This window comes from Phyllobates terribilis, unplaced genomic scaffold, assembly GCF_046119375.1.
Source record: "Phyllobates terribilis strain yellow unplaced genomic scaffold, ASM4611937v1 Scaffold_5__5_contigs__length_657084704, whole genome shotgun sequence".
Taxonomy (NCBI): Eukaryota; Metazoa; Chordata; class Amphibia; order Anura; family Dendrobatidae; genus Phyllobates; species Phyllobates terribilis.
This window is the reverse complement of record NW_027362765.1, coordinates 115741910-115766300: the sequence shown is the minus strand read 5'-3', so window position 1 is coordinate 115766300 and position 24391 is coordinate 115741910. Positions and strand designations below refer to the sequence as shown.

The window sequence follows — 24391 nt, the reverse complement described above, 5'->3', positions numbered from 1 at the left end:
ACTTCTGTCAGCAATGACTGCCCAAGCCGTGCTGCGTCCACCAGGTGAGGGGCTCGGTCAACCCCCAGGCAGTTCAGGAGTGTGGCACAGGACCCCCTTCTATCCTTTCTCTGGCCTCTCGTGCCCCACCAGTGACCACGCTTCTGTCCGGCTGCCTCGGGCCTTCTCTGGTAAAACTTGGCGCCAGTTTCCTTGACCCTATGTGGTGCCTTCCTAGCGGGTGTAGCAAGGGGTCGCACCAATAAATGATCACGATCTCCGGTTCTTGGCTGAGGGATGATTTACCTCCACCAACTTGGGAATCCGGTACCCTTCCGCGGCCTGACCCTTCACCTTATATAACGCGGGCTTGCAACGGTTGCTGTCCGTTCTGCTCTCTTAGGGTCCCTTCTGCCTTCTTGTTTCTGAAGCCTTTCTACTCCTCTGTCTCTCCTCTTTCCTTCCTTCTCCTTCTCCTCTTCTCCTCTCTGGCCCCGGCCTTCTCTCCAGGCCTGCCTCGTGGAGCTGAGCTCAGGCTGAGCCACAGCTCCCTGTCAGCTCTCTTTCTTCTCTGAACTAAGATGGCTCCCACCTTTTATCTGCTTCTCTGTGTCTGAGCTCAGGTGACCTGCACCTCATGAGCTCCTTCCTATGCTCCAGAAACCGTCCCCTACTGCTCCTACATCACTGGGTTCTCACCCCACTCCCCACTCCAGCCAGGGACATGGTCAGTTGTGCCTGCAATTATATGGGAGCACCGTCGAGCTGTCCCCCGGAAATGGGGTGAGTGTGTGTGTATGCAGCTAACTGAGCCCTGGTCCACACTCCATCCTTACCTGGGAGTGGAATATCACACCTCTGGTTGAGGTGCAATACCCCTGTAGCAACCGAACCCTCGGGGCGCTACACATACACAATGGTTGCCGTGGGCAACGGCCGCGCCCGGCCGCTCAGAGCCTGACTGGTGCAGAGCCTTCCCAGGCGTGGGTTCAGCTACTCACAGATCCGCCGAGTGTTCCTGCTATGCTCTTATCAGGTCCCAACACTGAACTACACTAATCTTTACTGCAGGGTTTTTAAAGGACCTGTGGCAAGAGCCACTGGAAAACCCTTGTTGGAGGGAGGAGGCTGCCCCGCTGCCTTCCTGTAACCTCCTCCAAGAAATGAAGGTCCTGCCGGGTTTTACTAATCTGCCTTAGCCAGATAGCCTGACCAGGTCAATGCTCACCTTCATTCCTGTATTGCAGCCACAGGTGAGTTTGTGACTGCAATGCACTCCAATGGATTTAATAGGACTCTGTACACATTCTGGGGGATATATAACGTCCCTCGTATATGATCCCGGTCACTGCCTCACAACATATAGAATCTGTGCTCCTCCATTGCGATATGGTAATGTACCAATGTGGTTTCTATGGGTGAAGCATGTAAAAAAAGAATGTTTCACCTGCAAAAGTTGCGCATCCAAACAACGCATCACAAAACTGCGAATATATATGAATAGTGACTTAAAAGTAAGGAAACATATAGAATGAAAACCGTTTGGCAGATGGTGACCCACACAAGCTGTGAGGGAAGAGGGAAAATGTCCCCAATATGGTGTCCATCATGGGTGTCGTTATCTTGGATTCAACGTCAGTTCTTCAAATAAGACGTTACATAGGTGACACATAAAACTGGTAACGAATTTCACCAGAGAAAAAATGGTCTTCTTCATGTTATTCTATGTCATTGTACAACAGTGATTGTTTGTGTGTCCAAGCGATATGAAAGGATGGCGTTATCCCAAGCGGAACATGTTGAGATCATCCTCTGGTGAACGAAGTACTCATGTCAGCCCTGAGGATTTCGACCAACGCCATCAAAACAGGCCTTCCATTACCTGCAGGGCAGGGACCAAACCACCATCACTGAACAGCAAGTGATATGAAAAATGAGGGTTTATCTGAAGTTGCTGATGCGTCCGTCGGTCTGGGTCGTTCTCGGTCAGGTGCTGAAGAATTGCAGAATTTGAATTTTGTATGGGTGCAAAAATTTGCTGAATTGAGGCCGGACAGATGGCGAGTGCTATAGTACGGCCGTTTGCTGAATCAGGCCAGGATAACAATCACATCCTTAATGTTTTTTTTGATTATCTTGTTTTCCGTTTATTGGTTTGTTTCGGAAATGGTCAAGACATTTAGCCACTGCATTGCGGGTAATACGAGGCCTGATTTTGTGGCATTGGAGGTAATCTTTTGTGATTTGATGACACTTGTGAAATTTTTTACTAATTTGATATGTCACACACATAACTTCCCATTTAAAAAACTGAAGATGAATCCAAGATGGCAACATTCAAGGTGGCAGCCATGCTGACGACAAGCCTTAACAGATTTACCTCTTCTCCTACAACTTGTGTCTAAAATTGGATGACCGTTTGCAAAACCTTTCATTTCTTTTGAGATTTATATAGTACAGACCAAAAGTTTGGACACACCTCATTTAAAGAGATTTCTGTATTTTCATGACTTTGAAAATTGTACATTCACACTGAAGGCATCAAAACTATGAATTAACACATGTGGAATTATATACTTAACAAAAAAGTGTGAAACAACTGAAAATATGTCTTATATTCTAGGTCCTTCAAAGTAGCCACCTTTTGCTTTGATGACTGCTTTGCACACTCTTGGCATTCTCTTGATGAGCTTCAAGAGGTAGTCACCCAGAAATGGTTTTCACTTCACAGGTGTGCCCTGTCAGGTTTAATAAGTGGAATTTCTTGCCTTATAAATGGGGTTGGGACCAAGGGGGCTGAATAATATTGCACGCCCCACTTTTCAGTTTTTAATTTTTAAAAAAAGTTTAAAATATCCAATAAATTTCGTTCCACTTCACGATTGTGTCCCACTTGTTGATTCTTCCCCCAAAAATTAGAATTTTATATCTTTATGTTTGAAGCCAGAAATGTTGCAAAAGGTAGAAAAGTTCAAGGGGACCAAATACTTTCACAAGGCTCTGGATAGATAGATAGATAGATAGATAGATAGATAGATAGATAGATACATTTCAAACCAGAAGTTTACATATACTATATAAAAAGACACATATTCATGTTTTTCTCAATATCCGACATGAAATCAGAATAAACCTTTCCTGTTTTAGGTCAGTTAGGATTACCATAATTTTTAATATTTGCCAAATGCCAGAATAATGAGAGAGAGAATGTTTCAAGCCATTTTTATTACTTACTGCAAAGTCAAAAGTTTACATACATTTCATTAGTATTGGGATATCCTGCCACAAGCTTCTCACAATAGTTGGTCAGAATTTGGGCCCATTCCTCCTGACAAAACTGGTGTAACTGATCCAGGTTTGTAGGTCACCTTGCTCGCACCTGCCTTTTCAGCTTTCCCCATAAATTTTCAATAGGATTGAGATCAGGGCTTTGTGATGGCCACTCCAAAACTTTGACTTTGTTATCCTTAAGCCACTTTGTTACCATTTTGGCAGTATGCTTCGGGTCATTGTCCATTTGGAAGACGCATTTCCGCCCAAGCTTTAACTACCTGGCTGATGTCTTGAGATGTTGCTTCAGTATTGCCACATAATCTTCTTTTCTCATGATGCCATCTATTTTGTGAAGGGCACCAGTCCCTCCTGCAGCAAAACAACCCCACAACATGATGCTGCTACCCCCGTGTTTCACAGTTGGGATGGTGTTCATAGGCTTCCAAGCTTCTCCCTTTTTCTTCCAAACGTAACGATGGTCATTATGCCCAAAAAGTTAAATCTTAGTTTTATCAGACCACAGGACATGTCTCCAAAAATTAAGGACTTTGTTCCTTTGTGCATTTGCAAACATTAATCTGGCTTTTTTTTGTTTATTTTGGAGTAATGGCTTCTTCCCGGCAGAGAGGCCTTTCAGCCCATGTTGATACAGTACTCGTTTCACTGTGGATATTGACACAATCTTACCAGCTTCTGCCATCATCTTCACAAGGTCTTTTGCTTTTGTCCTTGGGTTGATATGCACATGTCGGACCAAGGCACATTTATCTCTGGGACACAGAACCCGTCTCCTTCCTGAGCGGTATGATGGCTGGGCATTCCCATCTTGTTTGTACTTGCGTATAATTGTTTGTACAGATGAACGAGACACCTTCAGGTATCTTTGGAATTGTACCCAAGGATGAGCCAGACTTGTTCAAGTCCACAATTCTCTTCCTGATATCTTGGCTGATTTCTTTAGACTTTCCCATGGTGTTACACAAAGAAGCAGTGTGTTTCAGGTCTGCATTAAAATACATCCACATATGTGTCTCTAATTAACTCCGATGTTGCCAAAAAACTTATCCTGTTTCCAAACACCTGACATCATCATATGGTCAGTCCAGAATAGTTTAAAGGCATAGTAATCTTAGTGTATGTAAACTTTTGACTTTGCAGTAAGTAATAAAAATGCCTTAAAACATTCTCTCTCTCTCATTATTCTGGCATTTGGCAAATACTAAAAATTATGGTAATCCTAATTGACCTAAAACGGGAAAGGTTTATTCTGATTTCATGTCAGATATTGAGAAAAACATGTATATGTGTCTTTATATAGTGTATGTAAACTTCTGGTTTCAACTGTATATATAATATGCCATTATTAGGAGACAGAAGATAATAAGTCCTAGTCTATAGGATAGTATTTCTCCCATCCAAAACCTCATTTGTCCGTCAGGTTCCTGAAACATGACCCGTGGTTAAGTGTGACTCTTGAGCACCTTGGTTCTGCAGTACAGATATTTTTGTGCATTTAAACACCTGGGCTTTGCCCACACATGGCAGGAGGAGGGAGATGAAGACCTCGTTCCAGATCACTAACTCCCTCCATAAATAAACTCTGGATCCCAGAGTTTGGCTTCTCTGTTAGCAGACTTCTGTCCACCGATTGATAAATGTGTAAATTTCAAGAGACTGGCACAGCCACTGGCCTGGGCTGAGGAGCTGTTTATTTTGGGTGTTTGAGACTTTGATGTGCTTATGGGGACTACAGCCAAGGTCACCAGCAGAACATTAAAATATCGTAAAAAGCCGTGGAGGAAATATTACAGGAAAGGCGCGGCCAAAACAGTCACATAGGATCTGCAGCTTCCATCATTCAGAAGGTGGAGCGGGTCATTAGCCGCCAGCAGCATGGATGCCAGCTTCAATAACTTGTGGAATTTTTTTTTCCGTTTCCTATTACACAAAATACAAATTGAACATTAAATAAGACCATAACATTTGTGTTGGAAAGTCGGTTGCGTGTATCTGTTATTTCCTCACAATAGCGAAACATAAAGGGGCGGCAATGATTACTGGTCTCACCCGTACATTAGAAAGGTCGACCCATAGCGGATTCACTCTGCGAGGTGTATATTCTCCCACTAGCCAGAGAGGAGGCAAGAAAATAGCAGAATTGTGAATATAGCTCTGGTTATGACTACAGTATTCACAGATCTACCGCAATGCAACAGATCATTTCTCTATGACCTTGAATGATAAGGGGGCTGCAAAGATGTGAGAAATAGCTACAGCAAAAAAATTTTGACTGCAGCTTTGAACGTATTTGTAGTCACAATAAGTAGGTCTCCTGCATAAGGAGAGTATATATCTTATACAGCATTGTTTTAGCCTTTAAATGATCATTCCTATCTTCATATATGGTTCATGGCAAATATTTCTTGTAAATTCAAGCAATGTACTGCTAATTAAAATTTGTAGCCATTCTTGAGATATTAACTCTTTTTTGTTGACCGCTTGTTACCTTGGAGACCAACCACCACTGCCAGACAGCAGAACATGTGCAGTGCTTACAAGTTATTTTTCTATTGAGCTTGTAAGCACTGTTTTGAAACTGGCCAAGATTGCCGAAAAGAGCGCTGTTACCTTCTAATATTGGCCAGCTCCAGCAAAGTGTGTACAAGCTAGAGAACAGCAGTGATTGGTTTCCTAGGCAATGAACAATAAACAAAAATGTTAAAATTTGCAGTTGTTCTTGTGATATTAATAAGTAATAAATTGCAAAAGTACTTGTTATCCATATATGAAGATGGGAATAACCACTTAATGAGACTTGCTTAATGACTTAGCAAATTTAGCCTAACCAAAGATAAAATGTACCCATATGCGCATACAGCTAAGTAGGATAGTGGTTGGTTGGATGAGAGGCCTATAATGGATGTCTTCGATTACTGTTTTACCTTATGGAGACGGCTTAGGGAGTCTTATAGTCTAAATGGTGTTCTCTAAAAAAAAGATTGCAAATGAGCTATCCTCCAGAATAAAAAGCTGGTTCTCTAGTGCCACTCATTGGGAGCAGCTACTCTAAAAGTCAATGTCCAAGCCTTAAAGAGGTTGTCCACTACTTTAGCATTGATGACCTATCCTTAGGGTCTGACACCCACCGATCAGTTGCCCTCGGTGTCGCCGTCCCCCCCTTGTCAGTACAGAGCAGGGTACTGGTTTACTGGGTGAGAGGCTTTTTGACAGAGATCTAGGAGTACTGTTTCACCTTATAGAGATTGCCAACTAGCTTTGGGAGTCCAAGCAGTGCGTTCTGGGAAAAAGATATGCAAATTAGCTTTCTTTCCAGAGAAAGAAAACTGTCTCTTTAGTGCCATCTATTGGGAATAGCTACCATGTAAGTCAGTGTCCAACCCTTAAAGGGAATATGTCAGCAGGTTTTGCTATGTAATCTGATAGCAGCATGATGTAGGGGCTGAGACTCTGATTCCAGCAATGTGTCACTTACTAGGCTGTGTTTTGATGTTTAAATACAATCAGTGTTTTATCAGTAGGAGATTATCATTAGAGGACTAAGTCTCTTGTGCCTCCTGGTCCAACCTCACCCCCACCACTGATTAGCAGCTTTCTGACTATGCACAGTGGACATTCAAAGCTGCCAATCAGAGGTGTGGGCGGAGTTATACAAAGCTCAGCATTCCGAGCTCTGCTAGATCTGCAACTAAGAAACTGTGATCCTATAACAACTGCTGCACCCAGTAAAATAAGTGATACATTGCTGGAATCAGGGTTTTTGTCTCTACATAATTCTGCTCTCAGATTGCATAGCAAAAATCTGCTTTTAAAATGAAATTTGCACGCTACAAAATTGATATTTACCTTATGTAGTAATCTGCAAGTAAACTGCACCCTGGAGCGGCGGCTACAGGGAGAAAATGAAGTTTTATTAACCCTGTAGCTACTCACTTCCAGTCTTTGGTGTGGTGCAGGGAGCGGTTACAGTCACCACTCACTATACAGTGATCGTGCTCTAATCACTTCCCGGCACAATGATTTTCAGCCCGCTCTCCAGTGTGTGTGTGCCGGGCTGACAGGAAGCCAGCGTCTGCAGGGAGGAAAAAACGTTTTCATTTTCTCCCTGTATCCACTGCCGGCCAAACATGATTTAAATACTCTTTTACCTGCTGATCACTACTACATCTGGAGGTAAATAGCATTTTTGTCGCTGACAAGTTCCCTCTAAGCAAGACTTCCAACAGGACTAAAAGGCCTCTGTTTCGGGGTTCTCAGGATAAGACTTGATGTAAATCTCTTAGTAAACGATAAAAGTATTTTGTTGTTGGGGCTATACTTTAATGTCTGTGACTCTTTATTCCCCCGTCTGCATTCCGTCTTTCTTTATCTTTTAGTGGAGCACGATAAAGAGTTCTTTCACCGGAGACGTCACCACCGCGAGTTCCGGTTCGATCTCGCCAAAATCCCAGAGGGCGAAGCAGTGACAGCGGCTGAATTCAGGATATATAAGGATTATATTCGAGAGCGGTTTGACAATGAGACCTTTCAGATCAGCATCTATCAAGTTCTTCAGGAACATCAAGGAAAGTAAGTGAGGTCCTGAGAGAAACCGCAGAGGGGTTTTCCCTTGTTTTATGGGTCTCCCAGAAATCATCTGATGGGTACAGGTGCTGAATTTGTTAGGGAAAATAAAGTATTGCACGGTATCCATTAAAGTCCTGCTCTCTGCAGCGGTTTTCTGCTCTGGTTCACAGAGGGGATCTGACTCGCCCAGGGGGATATGGGGGACTCGGTACTCGGGCCTTTACCTTCTTGGGATGTCACGGCGGTCGGCTCCCGGGCCCGTACCCTAGGGTCTTAAAAAGGGGTTGTTGCTTGAAGGGATGATAAACTGTTTTGTCTCGTGACGCCACCTGTGGCTCCTGGTAATGGGTACCAGCGCTGCTGCAGACCTCTGGAGCCGATGTTAGGGCAGCTGGGTTGGTGCGGCTCTCCACAGGCAGAGCTCAGCTCCAGGGCAGTGTAGGTGTAAATGGTGATGCTGGGCGTTGTAGTGCAGGAGCGATGGCGCAGCAGCAATAACTGACAGAGACAGTGGGGTGCAGTCGTCCGAGTTTACTCACAGTTGTTAAGTTCCTCAGGTTGCACTGTACAGGTGACAGCCTCCCACGTCGCGCTGCGTTAACCAGGCAGGGGTTCAGCACTCCCTCAAGTATCTCAAGGGCACTTAACGGGACCCCTTTCTGTATGTTCCTTTCTTAGCCGACTTCCCGCGCTGGGTCTCTCCCTCCTGCCCTGCGCCCCACCACACAAAGTCCCGATCAGGTACCTTGGGATCCCTCTGAGCAACTTGGAGTTCCCGGACCTTACTTGGTGACCTTTTCGGCGACTTAGGTGCAGATGTGGCAACTGCACCTTGAAAGTGCAGAAGCCTCCGGTTTTCTAGCTGAGACCTAAAGTAACTCGGCTAGTCCAGGGACCGGTTCCCTTCTTGCGGCCTGATCCCTCCACCGTCTGGCAGATTCGGGCATACGGGTGCCGTCCTGCACTCACCGTACCCCCTGGGATCCCTTCTGTTCCTGGAGCCTTCCTCCTGCTCCCACTCCTCTCTCAATCTTGGGCATGACAGGCCAAACCTGCCTCCCGAGCGGAGCTCCTGAAGAGCCACCGCTCCTCACGTCCTCTCACTCCCTCTCCGTCCGACTCTCTCTCTTCCCCTCCTAAAAGATGGCTTCCCATATATATATATATATATATATATATATATATATATATATATATATATATATATATATATATATATATATATATATATATATATATATATATATATATATATGTATGTATGTATGTATGTATGTGTATGTATGTATATATATATATATATATATATATATATATATATATATATATATATATATATATATATATATATATATATATATATATATATGTGTATATATGTGTATCTTCTTTAAGTGCTCCCCTGGTCTGCGTCCTCCACCCACACCCACTACATGGTTCCCCCTCACTTTGGTTCCTCCCACTCCAGCCAGGGACGGGGCCAGCAGAAAGCAGTGCATAATGCCCTTCCAGCCGGCCTGGAGTAGTGTAGTGTTGAGTGCAGGTGTTAGGGTCCCGGGCAGAACTCCATCCTTACCTGAGAGGAGGAGATGCCACACCTCTGGGTGAGGTGCAGTACCTCTGTGGCGACTGAACCCTCAGGGGCGCCACACATCACCGATGGCTTTTTCAGCCAGCAATGATCTTGGCTGTCTCTCCGATCTCTAATGGGTGACTCCTAACCCCTAATTGCACATTTATGTCCCCTTATTGGTTGTCTTAATGGTGGGGCTGCAAAGTGAAGACAGCATGGCTGCCATCATGTCCTTTGCCAGGTCCATAACATCTGAACAATTTGTCATAGAAATACTTTATAGTGTGGCCAGAAATGCCAAAATGTAATAAAATAATTCAAGTAGTGGAGATTACAATGCTTAAAATGTGCATTGGAAGTAAATTAAGATAGTCCCATCAGTCAGGCCAAAGACTTAGTCAAAAAAGCAGGATGGTCCGTCAAGTAGAGTTTATTGAGTGCGATCTAACCCGCTGAAGAAGAAATACTCGACCGCTGGAAGTGCAGGTCTGGAGTATAATACAGGATGTAACTCAGGATCAGTACAGGATCAGTAATCTAATGTATGTACACAGTGACTCCACCAGCAGAATAGTGAGTGCAGCTCTGGAGTATAATACAGGATGTAACTCGGGATCAGTACAGGATAAGTAATGTAATGTATGTACACAGTGACTGCACCAGCAGAATAGTGAGTGCAGCTCTGGAGTATAATACAGGATGTAACTCAGGATCAGTACAGGATAAGTAATGTAATGTATGTACACAGTGACTCCACCTGCAGAATAGTGAGTGCAGCTCTGGAGTATAATACAGGACATAACTCTACAGGGTAAGTTAGGGTAGGAGCCTGGACTTTGTTACATCCCTTACTAGACCTATTCAGTGAGTTTGCATTATAAATGATCAATCCTCCCCCTTAACCCATAGCTCAGGGGTTTGTATACTGCTCCTGCTCATTTCATGCTCCTTGACATTGTACAAACATCTTTATATCATCTTATGGTAACATTTTGGCTGCTTCCTCCTCAGATCCAGTAGGAAAACGTGTCCTAAAACATATCCTGTAAAATAGTCCTCGGCCCGTCTTCAGTTACTTTTCGGGTGTCGGGATTCTTGGCCTTGCTCGCCATCTCTAGCAGCCATGTTTTATGACCCCCACAGAGAGAACGTGTGCGGAAAGAATTTCAATAAATATCTTTGCAGCTCCCTCCGCCTCGCGGCCATGGACCTGGATCCACCTTTTATGAGCAGCGTTTATGACTCTCTCTAGCCCGGTGTACAGGTCATTACACCAAAGGCTTCAGCTGGGGATATTGTTCCCCTCTGACCAACTCAGAAACTCGATGGAGAACAAGAAAGATTTTTTTTTTCCTATTTTGCTGCACAAAATTGATTTAAATAACCAAACATGTAAAATGTTATATGCAGAGCGACCCACAAACTGCAGCGATCAGCAAGCAAATGGTGCAAATCTCCCCCTCCCGTTACATAGGAAATGTAAATTCATTACTTAAAGGGGTTTTCTCCATTACAAACTGTAATGGCTTATAGTCAGGGGGCTGACTGCTTGGCCCCCTCTGATCAGAAGAAAGAAGGGACCACAGCGCTAGTTGTTCAGCAACTTGAATGGGACTGCATTTCGCCCATGACAGCTGCTGAGCAGAAGAAAAGACGTCTGGCACTTCGTCCTTTAGACTACAGAGGCCCGAGGGAAGGAAAAATCACCCTGTTACTGCATAAACTAGCAGTATGCTAAATGATGGGAATACCCCTTTAAGTGCAATACTTCTACTATTAGTTTTGCCCTTTCCGCTAACTTTATATTTCAATCCTTCACTGTTTTCAAGATCTCTGCTTGCCGTCAGTCAATAAGAAGCATCACTTTTACTTCCAGAACATGAGAATCTGTCCTGGTCCTCTCCATGTAATGATCACAGATCTGCAGGTCGTCTTGTCAGCGTCACACAACCAGATTTTCATCTGCTGACTGCAAGCCGAGATCTTGGCATGGTGCAGAGTTGATATAGATGAAGATGCAGAATTGTGACTATGATCTCTTACCATATATCCTTGGTTGAATCTGGAAGCTGAAAACTACCGGCCTAATACTTCTCACAGCTGAGCTTCTGTTACTGTTGCGTCCTCTCTGAGCATGGACGTCAGGTTGACACATTTTACCATCATCTAACCATCAGTATCTCCTTAGGGATTCGGACCTGTTCCTGCTTGACTCCAGGACCATTTGGGCAGCGGAAGAAGGCTGGTTAGTCTTCGACATTACCGCCACCAGCAATCACTGGGTGCTGATCCCGCAGCAAAACCTTGGCCTGCAGCTGTCTGTAGAGAGCAACAATGGTGAGTGACAGAGAGCGACGTTTCCTTAAAGGGACCCTAAGGCTCTGTGCAAACAGTGTTTTTTTTTTTTGTTTGTTTTGTTTTGTGGCTTTCAAAAATGACAAGTTTTTAAGTGGAAACCACTTCAGGAAACATTTTTTCAGTTCTTGAAGCAGTTTTGGAAGAGTTTAATTTTTTACCTGACGCGTTTTTGCAGCTTTCTTATTGAGCATTGCCTAATTTGAAGCGTTTTCTTTTTCCATCAGAAAAGATGACCTGCGCTTTCTTTTTTCTCCATCAGATGTTTTTCAAAACCTGAATGAACAAAAACAGAGTAAAAAAATGAACATACAAACAAAGGTTTTGCTATAGAAAAGAAATTTTTTAATTTATTTTTTTAGATGGCTTTGCTTAAAAAAAAGCCAAAAACAAAATAGACATATATAGCCCTATGAGTGTCAGATATCAGCCACTCTCACCATTTAACCCCGTAGATGCCATGATCAACAGCCACTAATCTAAGCAATAAAACAGTGGGATGATGAGTCAAAAATGATCCCCATAGGAAAGTCCTGCAAAGCTGCTGCCATGGAGCTTTATAGAACCTTCCTGTGAAAGCTACTTCAGTGCAATATACAAATGATTTCATGATTGCATGTTCAATGCCCCCTAGTAGCCCAAAATAAAAGTTTAATAAAAAATGTAAGTAAAAAAAAATTGTCCATTTTTCTGTTGAAAAGGAATGCAAAAATGAAAATAAAAACCTCCATGTGTATGAAAAAATAAGTTACGGCTCTCAGAATATGGCAGCAAAAAAAAAAAAAAAAGTTGTTTTTTTAAACCCCTTTCCAATACAAGACCGAGCGGTAGATCCTATATCAGGTACGGATGTATAGAGCTGGTTTAGAGAAGAGACTGCTCTGTGTGGGGCAGGTGCCGACTGTTATACAGCCAGCACCTGCCACTTTCTTTTATTGTCATCGCACCTTCCCACAAAAATTAAATAAAAAAGCAATTAAATGTCATATGTATCATAAAATGGTAATGATAATATCCATGGCTCGTCAAATAACAAGCCCTCAAACAGCTCCATTGATTGAAAAATGAGAAAATGGCGACATAAATGAAGAAAAATTTTGTTTGCAAACTTCAAAATATTTTTATCAACTAAAATATAAAAAAAACGATACAAGTTTGATATCGGCATTATCGTAATGACCTGAAGAATCATTTTACCGGGTCTTTCTTACTGAACAATGAATGCTGTGAAAACAAAACTGAATAAAGGTTCCAATAATAGTACTGCTGTAGTGAAAAAAAAATTGGCAAAATTTGTTAAGTAATTTTTTGGGAGGGAGTATAAAAAGACCACCATATTTTTAGCATATGTAACTAGACATACTTCAAAAATCAAGCCTTTATAGCGACGGAAAAAAAAAAAATCAGGAATGGAGAAAAATTGCCACATCCTGAAAGCAATAACGGACTGCGACGCCAAGGGGTTAATAAGTCAGGTAGTCCCACTTGCTTGCTATGATCAGCACATGTGTTGTGCGGAAATCGCAGCAGATATTATCAGTATAATGGCGTCCGGAAGATAGTTAAGTTTGTGTTTACCCATAAAAAAAATTACCAGGAAAGAAGCAAAAAAGGAACAAAAAAAAAAAAGAAGTGGTGGGATAATGAGGCGGACATGTGAGCCGTGCGTCCTAACGCCGCTGCCGCAGATGCCGTACTGTACGATCCCCTGGCTCTGGGCAGCAGATGTCACAGGATGTGACTGCTGCTTTATGGAAAATGCTCAGGGGCAGACTACGGCTTTTTTTGTTATCAATTTCATACAGTTTTCAAACTTTCTTCTTGCAGTCACTGAATAAAAACTTTCATTGATTACATCTGGAGGATTAGAATTTGTCCTGGTCGTGTGACGACCACAGAGGACTGAAAACTGTCCAGCCCCGACCTTGTGTGATCATCACATCGATGCACAAATCTCATCCCGGGCTCCTTCACTCCATTCTGCGCTGACACATTGTAACAGACAACAGATTTGTGAGCAGAGGATGGGTTTTCAGCCTCTGAATGTAGAAATAAAAATGTTTCCATTCACTAACTGCGAGCATAAAAGGATATGCAAAGTATATAAAGCTTTACATCAAAGTGGACAATCCCTTTAAATGCGTGCAGTGCGTGGTGTCTTGGCGCTATGTGATCTGCTGGCAGCGGCGGCTGTACCCCTGCTGCTGAGCGAGGGAGCTGCCCCCTGCCTATCTCACACAATCTAGTAACACATTTTACAGGCCGCATTTGTTTTCTGCGCTGAATAAATTACCTTAGGCTGGAATTTAAGATTCTCCTGAGGAACACTGGTAATACTTGTATGGGGGTTTCACTTTTTTTTTGTTGTTTTTACAATTTTCGATTTTTTTTGGGGGGAGGTGTCTCCTGGTGTTAAAAGATGGTGAACTCTGCACAACCCTTCAGAATAAGTCAGAGGCAGCGGTGGGGTTAGCGGCTTTATTTATTACCTAACTTAACTGTACACAGGCCGGAATTGGGTGTCCGGTGACTGATCCCTCAGACGTGCGCAAAAAGGCAAATACAGGCGCTGTACCGGGTACAGCCAAGAAGTGTGATGTACTGATAGCTGAGTTTTATACAACCTATCCATAATATATGGACAGAAGCACTGGCACACACGTCTTTATCACTGAATTCTGGTTTTTACATCAGTCCCCTTGCCCCTGGTGTGTAACATCTGGCCTTTTGCCCCCTTTCCCCTGGTATATGACATCCGGCCCCTCGCCCCTGGTGTATAATATCCAGGGCCTCGCCCCTGGTGTGTACCATCTGACTCCTCACCCCTCGTGTATAATATCCAGCCCCTTGCCCCTGGTATATAATATCCAGCTCTTCACCCCTGGTGTATAACATCTGGCCCCTCGCCCCTGGTGTATAACATCCAGCTCTTCACTCATGGTGTATAATATCCAGCGCCTCGCCCCTGGTGTATAATATTCAGCTCTTCACCCCTGGTGTATAACATCTGGCTCTTCACTCATGGTGTTTAATATCCAGCCCCTCGCCCCTGGTACATAATATCCAGCTCTTCACCCCTGGTGTATAACATCTGGCCCCTCGTCCCTGGTGTATAACATCCGGCTCTTCACTCATGGTGTATAATATCCAGCGCCTCGCCCCTGGTGTATAATATCCAGCTCTTCACCCCTGGTGTATAACATCCGGCTCTTCACTCATGGTGTTTAATATCCAGCCCCTCGCCCCTGGTGTATAATATCCGGCTCTTCACCCCTGGTATATAAAATCTGGCCCCTCGCCCCTGGTGTATGATATCCGACTCTTCACCCCTGGTGTATAACATCTGGCACCTTGCCCCTGGTGTATAATATACGGCCCCGCGCCCCTGGTGTATAATATCCAGCCACTCACCCGGGTATATAACATCCGGTCCCTAGACCCTGATGTATAATATCCGGCCTTATTTTTCCCAATCAGTAATCTTTGGTACCATTGCTCCCTGTGTATAACATCTGGCTCCTCGTCCCTGGTGTATAATATCCGGCCCCTTGCCCCTGGTGTATAATATCCGGTCCCTCGTCCCTGGTGTATAATATCCGGCCCTTTGTCCCTGGTGTATAATATCCGGTCCCTCGTCCCTGGTGTATAATATCCGGCGCCTTGTCCCTGGTGTATAATATCCGTCCCCTCGTCCCTGGTGTATAATATCCGTCCCCTCGTCCCTGGTGTATAATATCCGTCCCCTCGTCCCTGGTGTATAATATCCGTCCCCTCGCCCCTGGTTTATAATATCCGTCCCCTCGCCCCTGGTGTATTATATCTGGCCCCTCGCCCCTGGTGTATATTATCTGGCTCCTCACCATGCCGTCTGCCTTTATTAACGTGACAGAATGGCTGGTGGTGCAGAGCCCCCTTATACCAGCGCGGTCCTGTAGTAGGAGCCACCGGTGTAACAAGTTCATTCATTACATTTCTACCTCCTAAATATTCCCCCATCAGCTGTGAGTGATATTATTAGGAAGTGGAAGGAACCGCAGCGACTCAGCCACGAAGTGGAGACCCCGTAACATTATAGATTGGGGTCACCGAGTGCTGAGGAGCAGAGGGCAGAAAAATCATCAACGCTCTGCTGATTCCATAACTGCAGTACAGACCTCCTGATGTATTAACATCAGCAGAAACGCTGCGCCCTGGGTGCTCCATGACAAAGTTTCTTCCCAGAAGAGAGGAAGATGTTATAGCTGCAGAGGGACCAACTCCATATTAATGCAGAGTGGAATGTCCTAAAAGCTCCTGTAGATGTAATGTGGAAGGGGCCCAATACTTTTATCCATGCAGTGTATCTACCTATCTACTGTATCTCTAATATTTATCTATATATTTAACAATCTATCATGTAAAATGTGCATTTTTGTACATTAGGTCAGAGCATCAACCCTAAACTAGCCGGTTTGGTTGGGACTAATGGACCTCACAACAAGCAGCCGTTCATGGTGGCCTTCTTTAAAGCTACAGAGATTCACCTGCGAAGCATCCGATCAACAGGTGGGAAGCAGCGCAACCAAAACCGATCCAAAGGACCAAAGAACCAGGAGGCACTGCGGGTGGCAAATATAGCAGGTACGTGCAAAAGCTTCAGTGACTGTGCATATCTGCCTGATGAAGGGTCAAAAAACACTTCACCTCCTGCTGGAGGGAGCGAATAATCGGTGGATGGATCAGCTTGGGCGATTTAGCAAATCGGGAGCATCAGTCCTGCCTAAAATCACCTTCCTGTATGTTTTCTCAATTTCTACAGAGAACACCAGCACAGATCAGAAGCAGTCCTGCAAGAAGCACGAGTTATATGTCAGTTTTCGGGACCTGGGATGGCAGGTAAAATCATTTTCATTTTTCTTCATTTTTGAGGGTCAAAGACACGATTAAATCTGACCTGCCCTTTGCAGCACTGGGCGGTTTCTGTCATGGAGCGGCTTGTTTGACCATCAGTCCATTCATTCTGCTTCCTGGTCATGGGCCGGTAGAAAGGGGGGCAGGAGCCTTTCGTTCTGCCTGTCGCCACAGCTGTCAGACTCCCACCGATCTAGCATTTATTTATTGCCTATCCAGTGGACAGCCGATAAATGCTTCCAGCTGGAATACCCCTTTAACAAGGCATAAGATTTTTAGGAAGCACATTACTTAGCATCCAGTCTGCCAAGTGACAGACCACTCCAATTTATAACCAGTATAGAATGAATAATGTCTTGGGTCGTAGTCTGGGCCTTTCCACATCAAGTTAGGGCCAAATGGTGATATCTGTCACTCTGTGCTGGTGCAGGAGGGTCAAGTTACTTACATTTCGTGGACACATTAAAGGGTTGTTCCCATTTTCATTGATGGATATTGTCGGATAGTTCTAGTAAATACAGTTTGGCAAAGTGGAGATTATCATGACGTGCGGGCTGTGATCATGGAAAGGATGAGATCCAGAGAGTTTAAGCTACATTTTTTATTCACACAAACGCGTTTCAGCTCCGGACAGGTGCCTAAAAAAAACAACATTCTTGTAAATACCAACACTTTTGCAATTTACTACTTATTAAATTTTTTAGCCATTTTTGAGATGTTAGTACTTTTGTTTTGTACAGCTCCGTTACCTTGAAGACCGACCACCGCTGATAGTCAGCAGAACAGGCGCAGTGCTTAAAAGCTCTTTTCCATTAAGCTAGGAAGCGCTATTTTGAAACTGGCCAGAACCGCCGGAGCGATCAGTTACCACCTAATCCCGGCCAGATTGAGTGCAGTGCTTGCAAGCTAGACAGCAGCGGTGGTCGGTGTCCTAGGCAACGCACTATAAACAAAAGAAAAAAGTGTTAAGAACTCAAGAATGGCTGCAAACTTTAATAAACAGTAAATTGCAAAAGTAAGCACTATCCGACATTATCCACCTATGAAGATGGGAATAACCCTTTAAGGCAAATAGCTTAATGCCCGGAAACATTTACCATTGAGATGTACTACTTTGCCAAAGTCAGAGATCAACCCTTATTGACCAGATTCAAAATTAACTAAATACATATGATTTAGTGTAAAGAATCTGCTCCATTTTACACAGGACTGGATCATCGCTCCCGAAGGTTACGCTGCATATTACTGTGAAGGAGAGTGCGCTTTTCCTTTAAATTCCTACATGAATGCGACAAACCACGCTATCGTACAAACACTGGTAAGTTTAGGATACTTGTATGCACATGCAATATAGGTCATTATTTTTGCAAATAAATTAAAAAGTTAGCACCGTTTGGCTTTCACGGACTCTTTGTTTCACTAAACATCACTGGCTGCCGAATGAGTTAACTGGGAATCTACTATTCTGACATGGAGTTTGTAACACTTTTATCTGTCTTTTTCTTTGCTGATTTGTAACCACTGACCACATCAAAGTTGAGTTGAATTTTGATGTGGTTATAAATCAGCTGAGAGGAGCCCAAAAAAAGGGAGATAAGTTTTATAATTTCTCATTCAAAACTGACTGATTCTCAGTTGTATGAATTGTTCAGGTTTAACATTTTTGTATACGGTTGCAGCTGCTAAAAAGAATAATCTCTCAGCGTGGTGTCTCCCCTGCTGCTCCAGTGTTATCAGTGCACATGACCACTGCAGCCAATCAGTGACTTCAACAGCTCTGCCGATGTAGATGGCGTGAGTAAGCTACAGAACCCAATGATTGGCTTCAGCGGTCACATGCTCTGCAGCCTATCAACAAAGAGCAGAGCAGCCAGCAATGTGCCCGAAAACAAAAATCCTTAAGTCAAACACTGCAAAATTCTTAAGGAAACCCAATTGCAAAAATAATTTTTAACCCAAACTACATGCAATTAAGTAAAAAAAAAGTGCCTTAACATGTCTAAACCCTAAATTGAAGTTGTCGAGGATTATAAAAACATGGCTGCTTTCTTCCAGAAACATATCTGTCAATGGAATATGTCTGAGAATGCTGCTCAGCCCTATTGAAATGGATGGGGATGAGCTGTAGTACAACACGGCCTGCAGACGGGTTTAGCGCTGGTTTTGATAGAAATCAGTCCTATTTTTCTTATTTTCAAAAACGTTTTTAATGTAGATTTCTTGACATCTCCCTATAATTAAAGGGGTATTCTCATGTTATTAAATTGATTTAGCTAGTTAAACAGCATTAAAATAGTCAGGTTTGCAATTGACTTGCTTTTTCTATCTGCTGTCATTCTCCTGCAATGAGAGATTTTATCTTACATAGTGTACAGCTGGAATCTAGTGCCTGCACAGACCAAGGCTGAGAGGGGGGCAGTAGCTACATTTCAGGAGCGAGGTTAACTCTTAACATACCAGCCACTTCTCTCTAGCCCATTGATTTATACACAACAATTATCTGCTCACCTCGGCTCCCCTTGCCTCTTAGCTCCTAACAAGCTGCTGTTATAAATCTTGCAAAATCACCCCTTCCTCAGCTTCTTCTTCTCCCAGAGGAGTTCTAATCATGGCTCTCACTGTCTGGAGCTGTTTTGCTTGTTAAAGTGTCGTATTATCACTATCTTATTATATAAAGAGGTTAATGTTGAGGTGAGTCCGAGAAAAACATCAGCTAATGTTGGAGCGATGATGTTGTAGATGACTACGATGAAAGGGAACATTTTCCTATTGAATTTTTAAATAGCTTAACCCCATCAGGCATGCCAAGTCATTGCCTTAAACTTAAGGTGGGCAGCATTATTATGTTGTTGAGAAATTTGAATACAAAGCAAGGACTCTGCAATGGTACACGAAGAGTTGTAACATCATTGAATAGAAATGTTCTTGAGGCAGAGATTTTAACAGGATCAGCTGAAGGTGATAAGGCATACAGAGAGATTTCCACGCGATCTGCCCTGGGCAATTCACTTTTTGAATTGGCGAACGTCTCTGTAATCTTCTAAATTTTATTTTTGTTTTCCTTAATGCCATTTACTAATTTATTAATTATGACAACTTTGTTGTTTATCATATAAAAAGGCTGAAAGTGAATAGACATGGGTAATTTGAGTTAGTTTTTATTATGTAGAGCACACTTTTCTAGCTTCAGAAACGTATTTGTTTTGGAACTCGGGCTGCTAGTATCTAAATATAGTAATAACAATGCACATTTCAGAATAAACCATTGACAGCTGAAAGTGTCACAGCAGGACTTGTGCTGAGCTTTATAGGTCTACTAATACTACAGCTCCGCTACTCACCAGAACTGTGACCCACGGAAGAGAGCTGGCTCTGCCAGAAACCAGGAGGTGAAAGAGACTTTAAAGGGACTCCGTCAGCACAGAAAGACTATTCAAACCAATCACAGGTGCTCAGTGCACCCTTGGCGCTGCCAAACATTTAACCCCTTTACAGCCTGGGGCATAATAGTATGCACCAGGCTGTCACCTCCTGTTCAGCGCGGGCTCCGGAGATGAACCCACACTGAACCGGGCACATGTCAGCTGATTATTACAGCTGACATGTGCCCGCAACAGCCACGGGTGGAATCACGATCCACCCGCGGCTGTATACATGTTAAATGCCGCTGTTAATCTCTGACAGCGGCATTTAACATCGCCGCGCCGGAAGCTTGTCACTTACCCCGCCCATCGGTGACCCCGTCATGTGATTGCAGGTCACCGATGGGTCGGCATGACAACCTTGGGTCTGCAGCAGACTCCAGTGGTTGTCATGTAAAGATTACTATGAGCGCCACCTAGTGGTTGGCGCTCATAGTACAGGAGCATTTCTGCTACATAGAGGTGATCTGCTCATCACCTCTATGTAGCAGAGGCGATCAGAAAGTTGCTGCTTCTAGTCTCCTATGGAGACTATAGAAGCAAGCAAAAAGTGAAAAAAAAAGTTTTTAAAAATATTAAAAAAATATAAAAGTTTAAATCACTCCCCTTTCGCCCCATTCAAAATAAAATAATAAAAAAAAAAACCCACATACAAATATTTGGTATCACTGCGTTCAAAATCGCCCGATCTATCCATATAAAAAAATAATTAATCCGACCGGTAAACAGCGTAACGAGAAAAAAATTCCAAACGCCAGAATTACGTTTGTTGGTCGCCGCAACATTACAATAAAATAACGGGCGATCAATACATCAGATCTACCCCAAAATGGTATCAATAAAAACTTCAGCTCGGCGCGCAAAAAATAAGCGCTCACCCGGTCTCAGATCCCAAAAAATGGAGATGCTACGGGTCTTGGAAAATGGCGCCATTTTTTTTTTTTGTAAGCAAACTTTGGATTTTTTTCACCACTTAGATAAAAAAGAACCTGTACATGTTTGGTGTCTACGAACTCGTAATGACCTGGAGAATAAGAATGGCAGGTCAGTTTTAGCATTCAGTGAACGTGGTAAAAAAACCATCTGTGGTATTGCACTTTTTTGCAATTTCACCGCACTTGGAATTTTTTTCCCGTTTTCACATACACGGTATGGTAAAATCAGTAATGTCATTCAAAAGTACAACTCGTCCCGCAAAAAATAAGCCCTCAGACGGCCATATTGACCAAGAAATAAAAACACTTTGGCTCTGGGAACAAGGGGAGCAAAAAACGAAAATGCAAAAACGGAAAATCCCAGGGTCCTTAAGGGGTTAAGTGCATCTTCCGACATACTTGTTTTTCATCTATCTCTGCCCTTCTCTTTCTCTATAAAGCCAGAGCTGTCAATCAAAGAAGAGTGGGTGGTAATAGAGGGAAAACAAGTAGGTGGGAAGGTGCATGTAAATGTTTGGCCACACTAAGGGTGCAACGAGTGCCTGTGCTGGGTTTGAACAGTTATTCTGTGCTGACAGTCCCTTTAAGGCCACAGCCCCACTATCAGTATTCAGTCAGTATTTCTTCTCAGGAGTAGGAGCCAAAACCAGGAGTGGATGATAAATGCAGAATTGGTGACTTGTTTCTATTATACCTTTTCTCTGATTGTTTCTCTGATAGTATGATAGTGGGGCCGTGGCCTAAGGCTCGTTCCATCAGACTAGCAGCAGCAGTTTTCTCATAATCTTCTTTCTGATTCTCACAAGATTGTGTTTATTACGCAGCAGTAAGTCTGATCCCCCTGAATTTAGGGGGAATATGTAGAATATATGTATATGTGTATATATATATATATATATATATATATATATACACAATATCATACCAAAGTTTTGTGTAGGGTGTGGAAAAATTTGTGTATTTATATTTATGTATAAGATATGATACGATACTATACACTTTATTGATCCCGAGGGAAATTGTAGTATCACAGTATGTATACATAGTAATATACATAATGTCTGTGTATTAGCTTTAGGGGGGAAGTGCTTCATAACCAGCATTTGCTTTTCCATCTCCACACAGGTTCATTTTATCAATCCGGACACGGTTCCCAAGCCATGCTGCGCCCCCACCCAGCTCACTGCCATATCTGTTCTCTATTTTGACGACAGCTCTAATGTGATACTTAAAAAATACAGGAACATGGTGGTCAGGACCTGCGGATGTCATTAATAGTGAGGAAGATCCACAGCCATATACGATCCAACCAGCGAAGAACAACCTCCTGCACTCATCTGTCCGATCCGACCACTCAGGTCATGTCCACTTGTGTTTCGTCTTATTCTGGACATAGCTTCCCGTCACAGCCGAGGATGGAGAACCAGCTCCAGTTCTGCCCCAGGAGTGAAACGCAATCATTATGTGTCCTATACTATTTTCTGGGGCAGACGAGATAAAACATTCTGCAGTCATACGCCCACTTCACATTCTGCCTTGTGTTTGGAGTTCACCATATTCTTGGATTTAGACGATTATCCAATCTTATTTTTAGCTGTCGACACAAGACGATGATTGATATTTGGAGACATTTGACTTTGGTCTGATTGGAGTCACCAGCCATCCATACATGACACCTTCCTTAAGATAAGGTGATAGTAATAAACAAAGACAATACTAATCCGGTTGTCTGCGGCTTGTGTCAAAGCCTCAGAATCATGTCCTTGTACAGAATGGAAATAAATCAGTCTCCTTTTACATCTTGAGGTACTAAAACCAGTCCCATTGTCACGTTTTTGGATGGATTTACCAACAAAGGGAAGGTTGATTGAGACCGGTCATTGGTGGAGACCCACACACGTCTCTAGGGCACTGAGTTATGTCATCAGGGTTTCTCTTAATTTCCAGAAGAGACACGTTGGCATAGCTCAGAGATCAGGAATCTAATATATATAATCGTCTTATCCCGTCTGTCTGTCCTTCTGTCCAGGAAATCCCGCGTCGCTGATTGGTCTGGCCGCGGCCAATCAGCAACGCGTGATTTCAGAAAAAGATGGCGGCTGTTAGCTGCTCATCTGCCGCATGGAGGTCAGCGGCGATGCAGCCGGGAGATGGCCGGCGCTAGCCGGTCATCTCCCGGCTACTCGCAGCAGAAGGACCCCGACCGGCGGCGCCGCTGACCTCCATGCGGCTACCGTCGGGAGATCAGCGGCCCGCTGATCTCCCGACGGCAAGTGTGAATAGAGGACCGGGGAGCGGCGCGGCCGGTCGGGATACTTCTGCTGCGAGCAGACGGTCATCTCCCGGCTGCTCGCAGCGGAAGTACCCGCACAGGAAGCGCCGCTCCCCGGTCCTCACTAATACGATTCGCTGATTGGTTATGCCAACTGGTTTCCTATCAATTTACAATGGGTAACTCGTTGACATGAATCAGGACCATGGTATCTGATGATAAAGAAATCCTGCAAATCCGACACGCAAGTGTCCTGATGGATTAGCAAGATGGTGCTTACTAGTCCAGCACTGTCTAGTTGGCAGCCATTCCGCAGGATGGTGATATTTTCAGCGTCAACGATTCAGACGTAAGTGGACAGATGTTTGGAACTAGGTATTCTGTGCTCCCTAAATGACGTACCACTACATCATAATGTACAGAGCTCCATTTGCCACTTATATGAAGTCGGGATTTCTCCGACGTTGGTCCTACCATCTGGCAGTACTTCATTGGTTAATACAGATGCAGAAACATTGAGAAAGTGTTTCCTCACACTTGCTGCTACTGACATGAGTTATGGGTAACTTAGAGGTTTGCCCTGACCTGCACAGGTCCCATGGGCGCAGATTACCCACCTCTCCAACAGAGAACCACCTAATAATGATTGATGATGGGGTAAGGTGACTCTGAAAATAACGTCTGCTCGGTGACCTTCTAAATCTCCGCCAGATGCTTCACTAAAGAATTTAAAATGTGACCCCTGAGCCTTCACCTCTCTCAGACCCGAGTGGAAATCAAGTTGTGTTTGGTCTGTTTTGTCCCCGATGGAATATATGTGACGTATATAGTCATGACTAGATTACATTACAAAGAGTAAAATTCCTCCACTACCCATAATTCACACCTCTGAGAGTAATCAGACGTAAAGAAGTATTCTGCGGGTTTTACTAGAACATTTGGTCTCGTAACCATATGATGAACAGACGACAACGGTGTGCAGTTATGGGTTTAATACACCGACACTTGGGGAAAGGATAATGACTCTGACACTTGGGATAAGGGGCAATGACATTGAGAAATGATAATGACATTTGTGGTACAGGGTATTGACACTGATACTTAAGCT

The 24391-nt window shown here is 43.6% G+C and overlaps 1 protein-coding gene across 1 annotated transcript in view; it reads left to right on the top strand.

Annotated features, from left to right (window-relative positions):
• The window catches only part of BMP7 (bone morphogenetic protein 7), an 80481-nt gene extending 57655 nt beyond the window's left edge, over positions 1-22826 (top strand). The window contains exons 2-7 of the mRNA XM_073682775.1: positions 7647-7839; positions 11598-11746; positions 16187-16384; positions 16563-16639; positions 17862-17972; positions 22137-22826. Coding sequence (XP_073538876.1) covers positions 7647-7839; positions 11598-11746; positions 16187-16384; positions 16563-16639; positions 17862-17972; positions 22137-22286 — 878 coding nt within the window. The 3' untranslated portion in view covers positions 22287-22826. The remainder of the gene's footprint in view (positions 1-7646; positions 7840-11597; positions 11747-16186; positions 16385-16562; positions 16640-17861; positions 17973-22136) is intronic.
• Positions 22827-24391: the final 1565 nt, after the last annotated feature.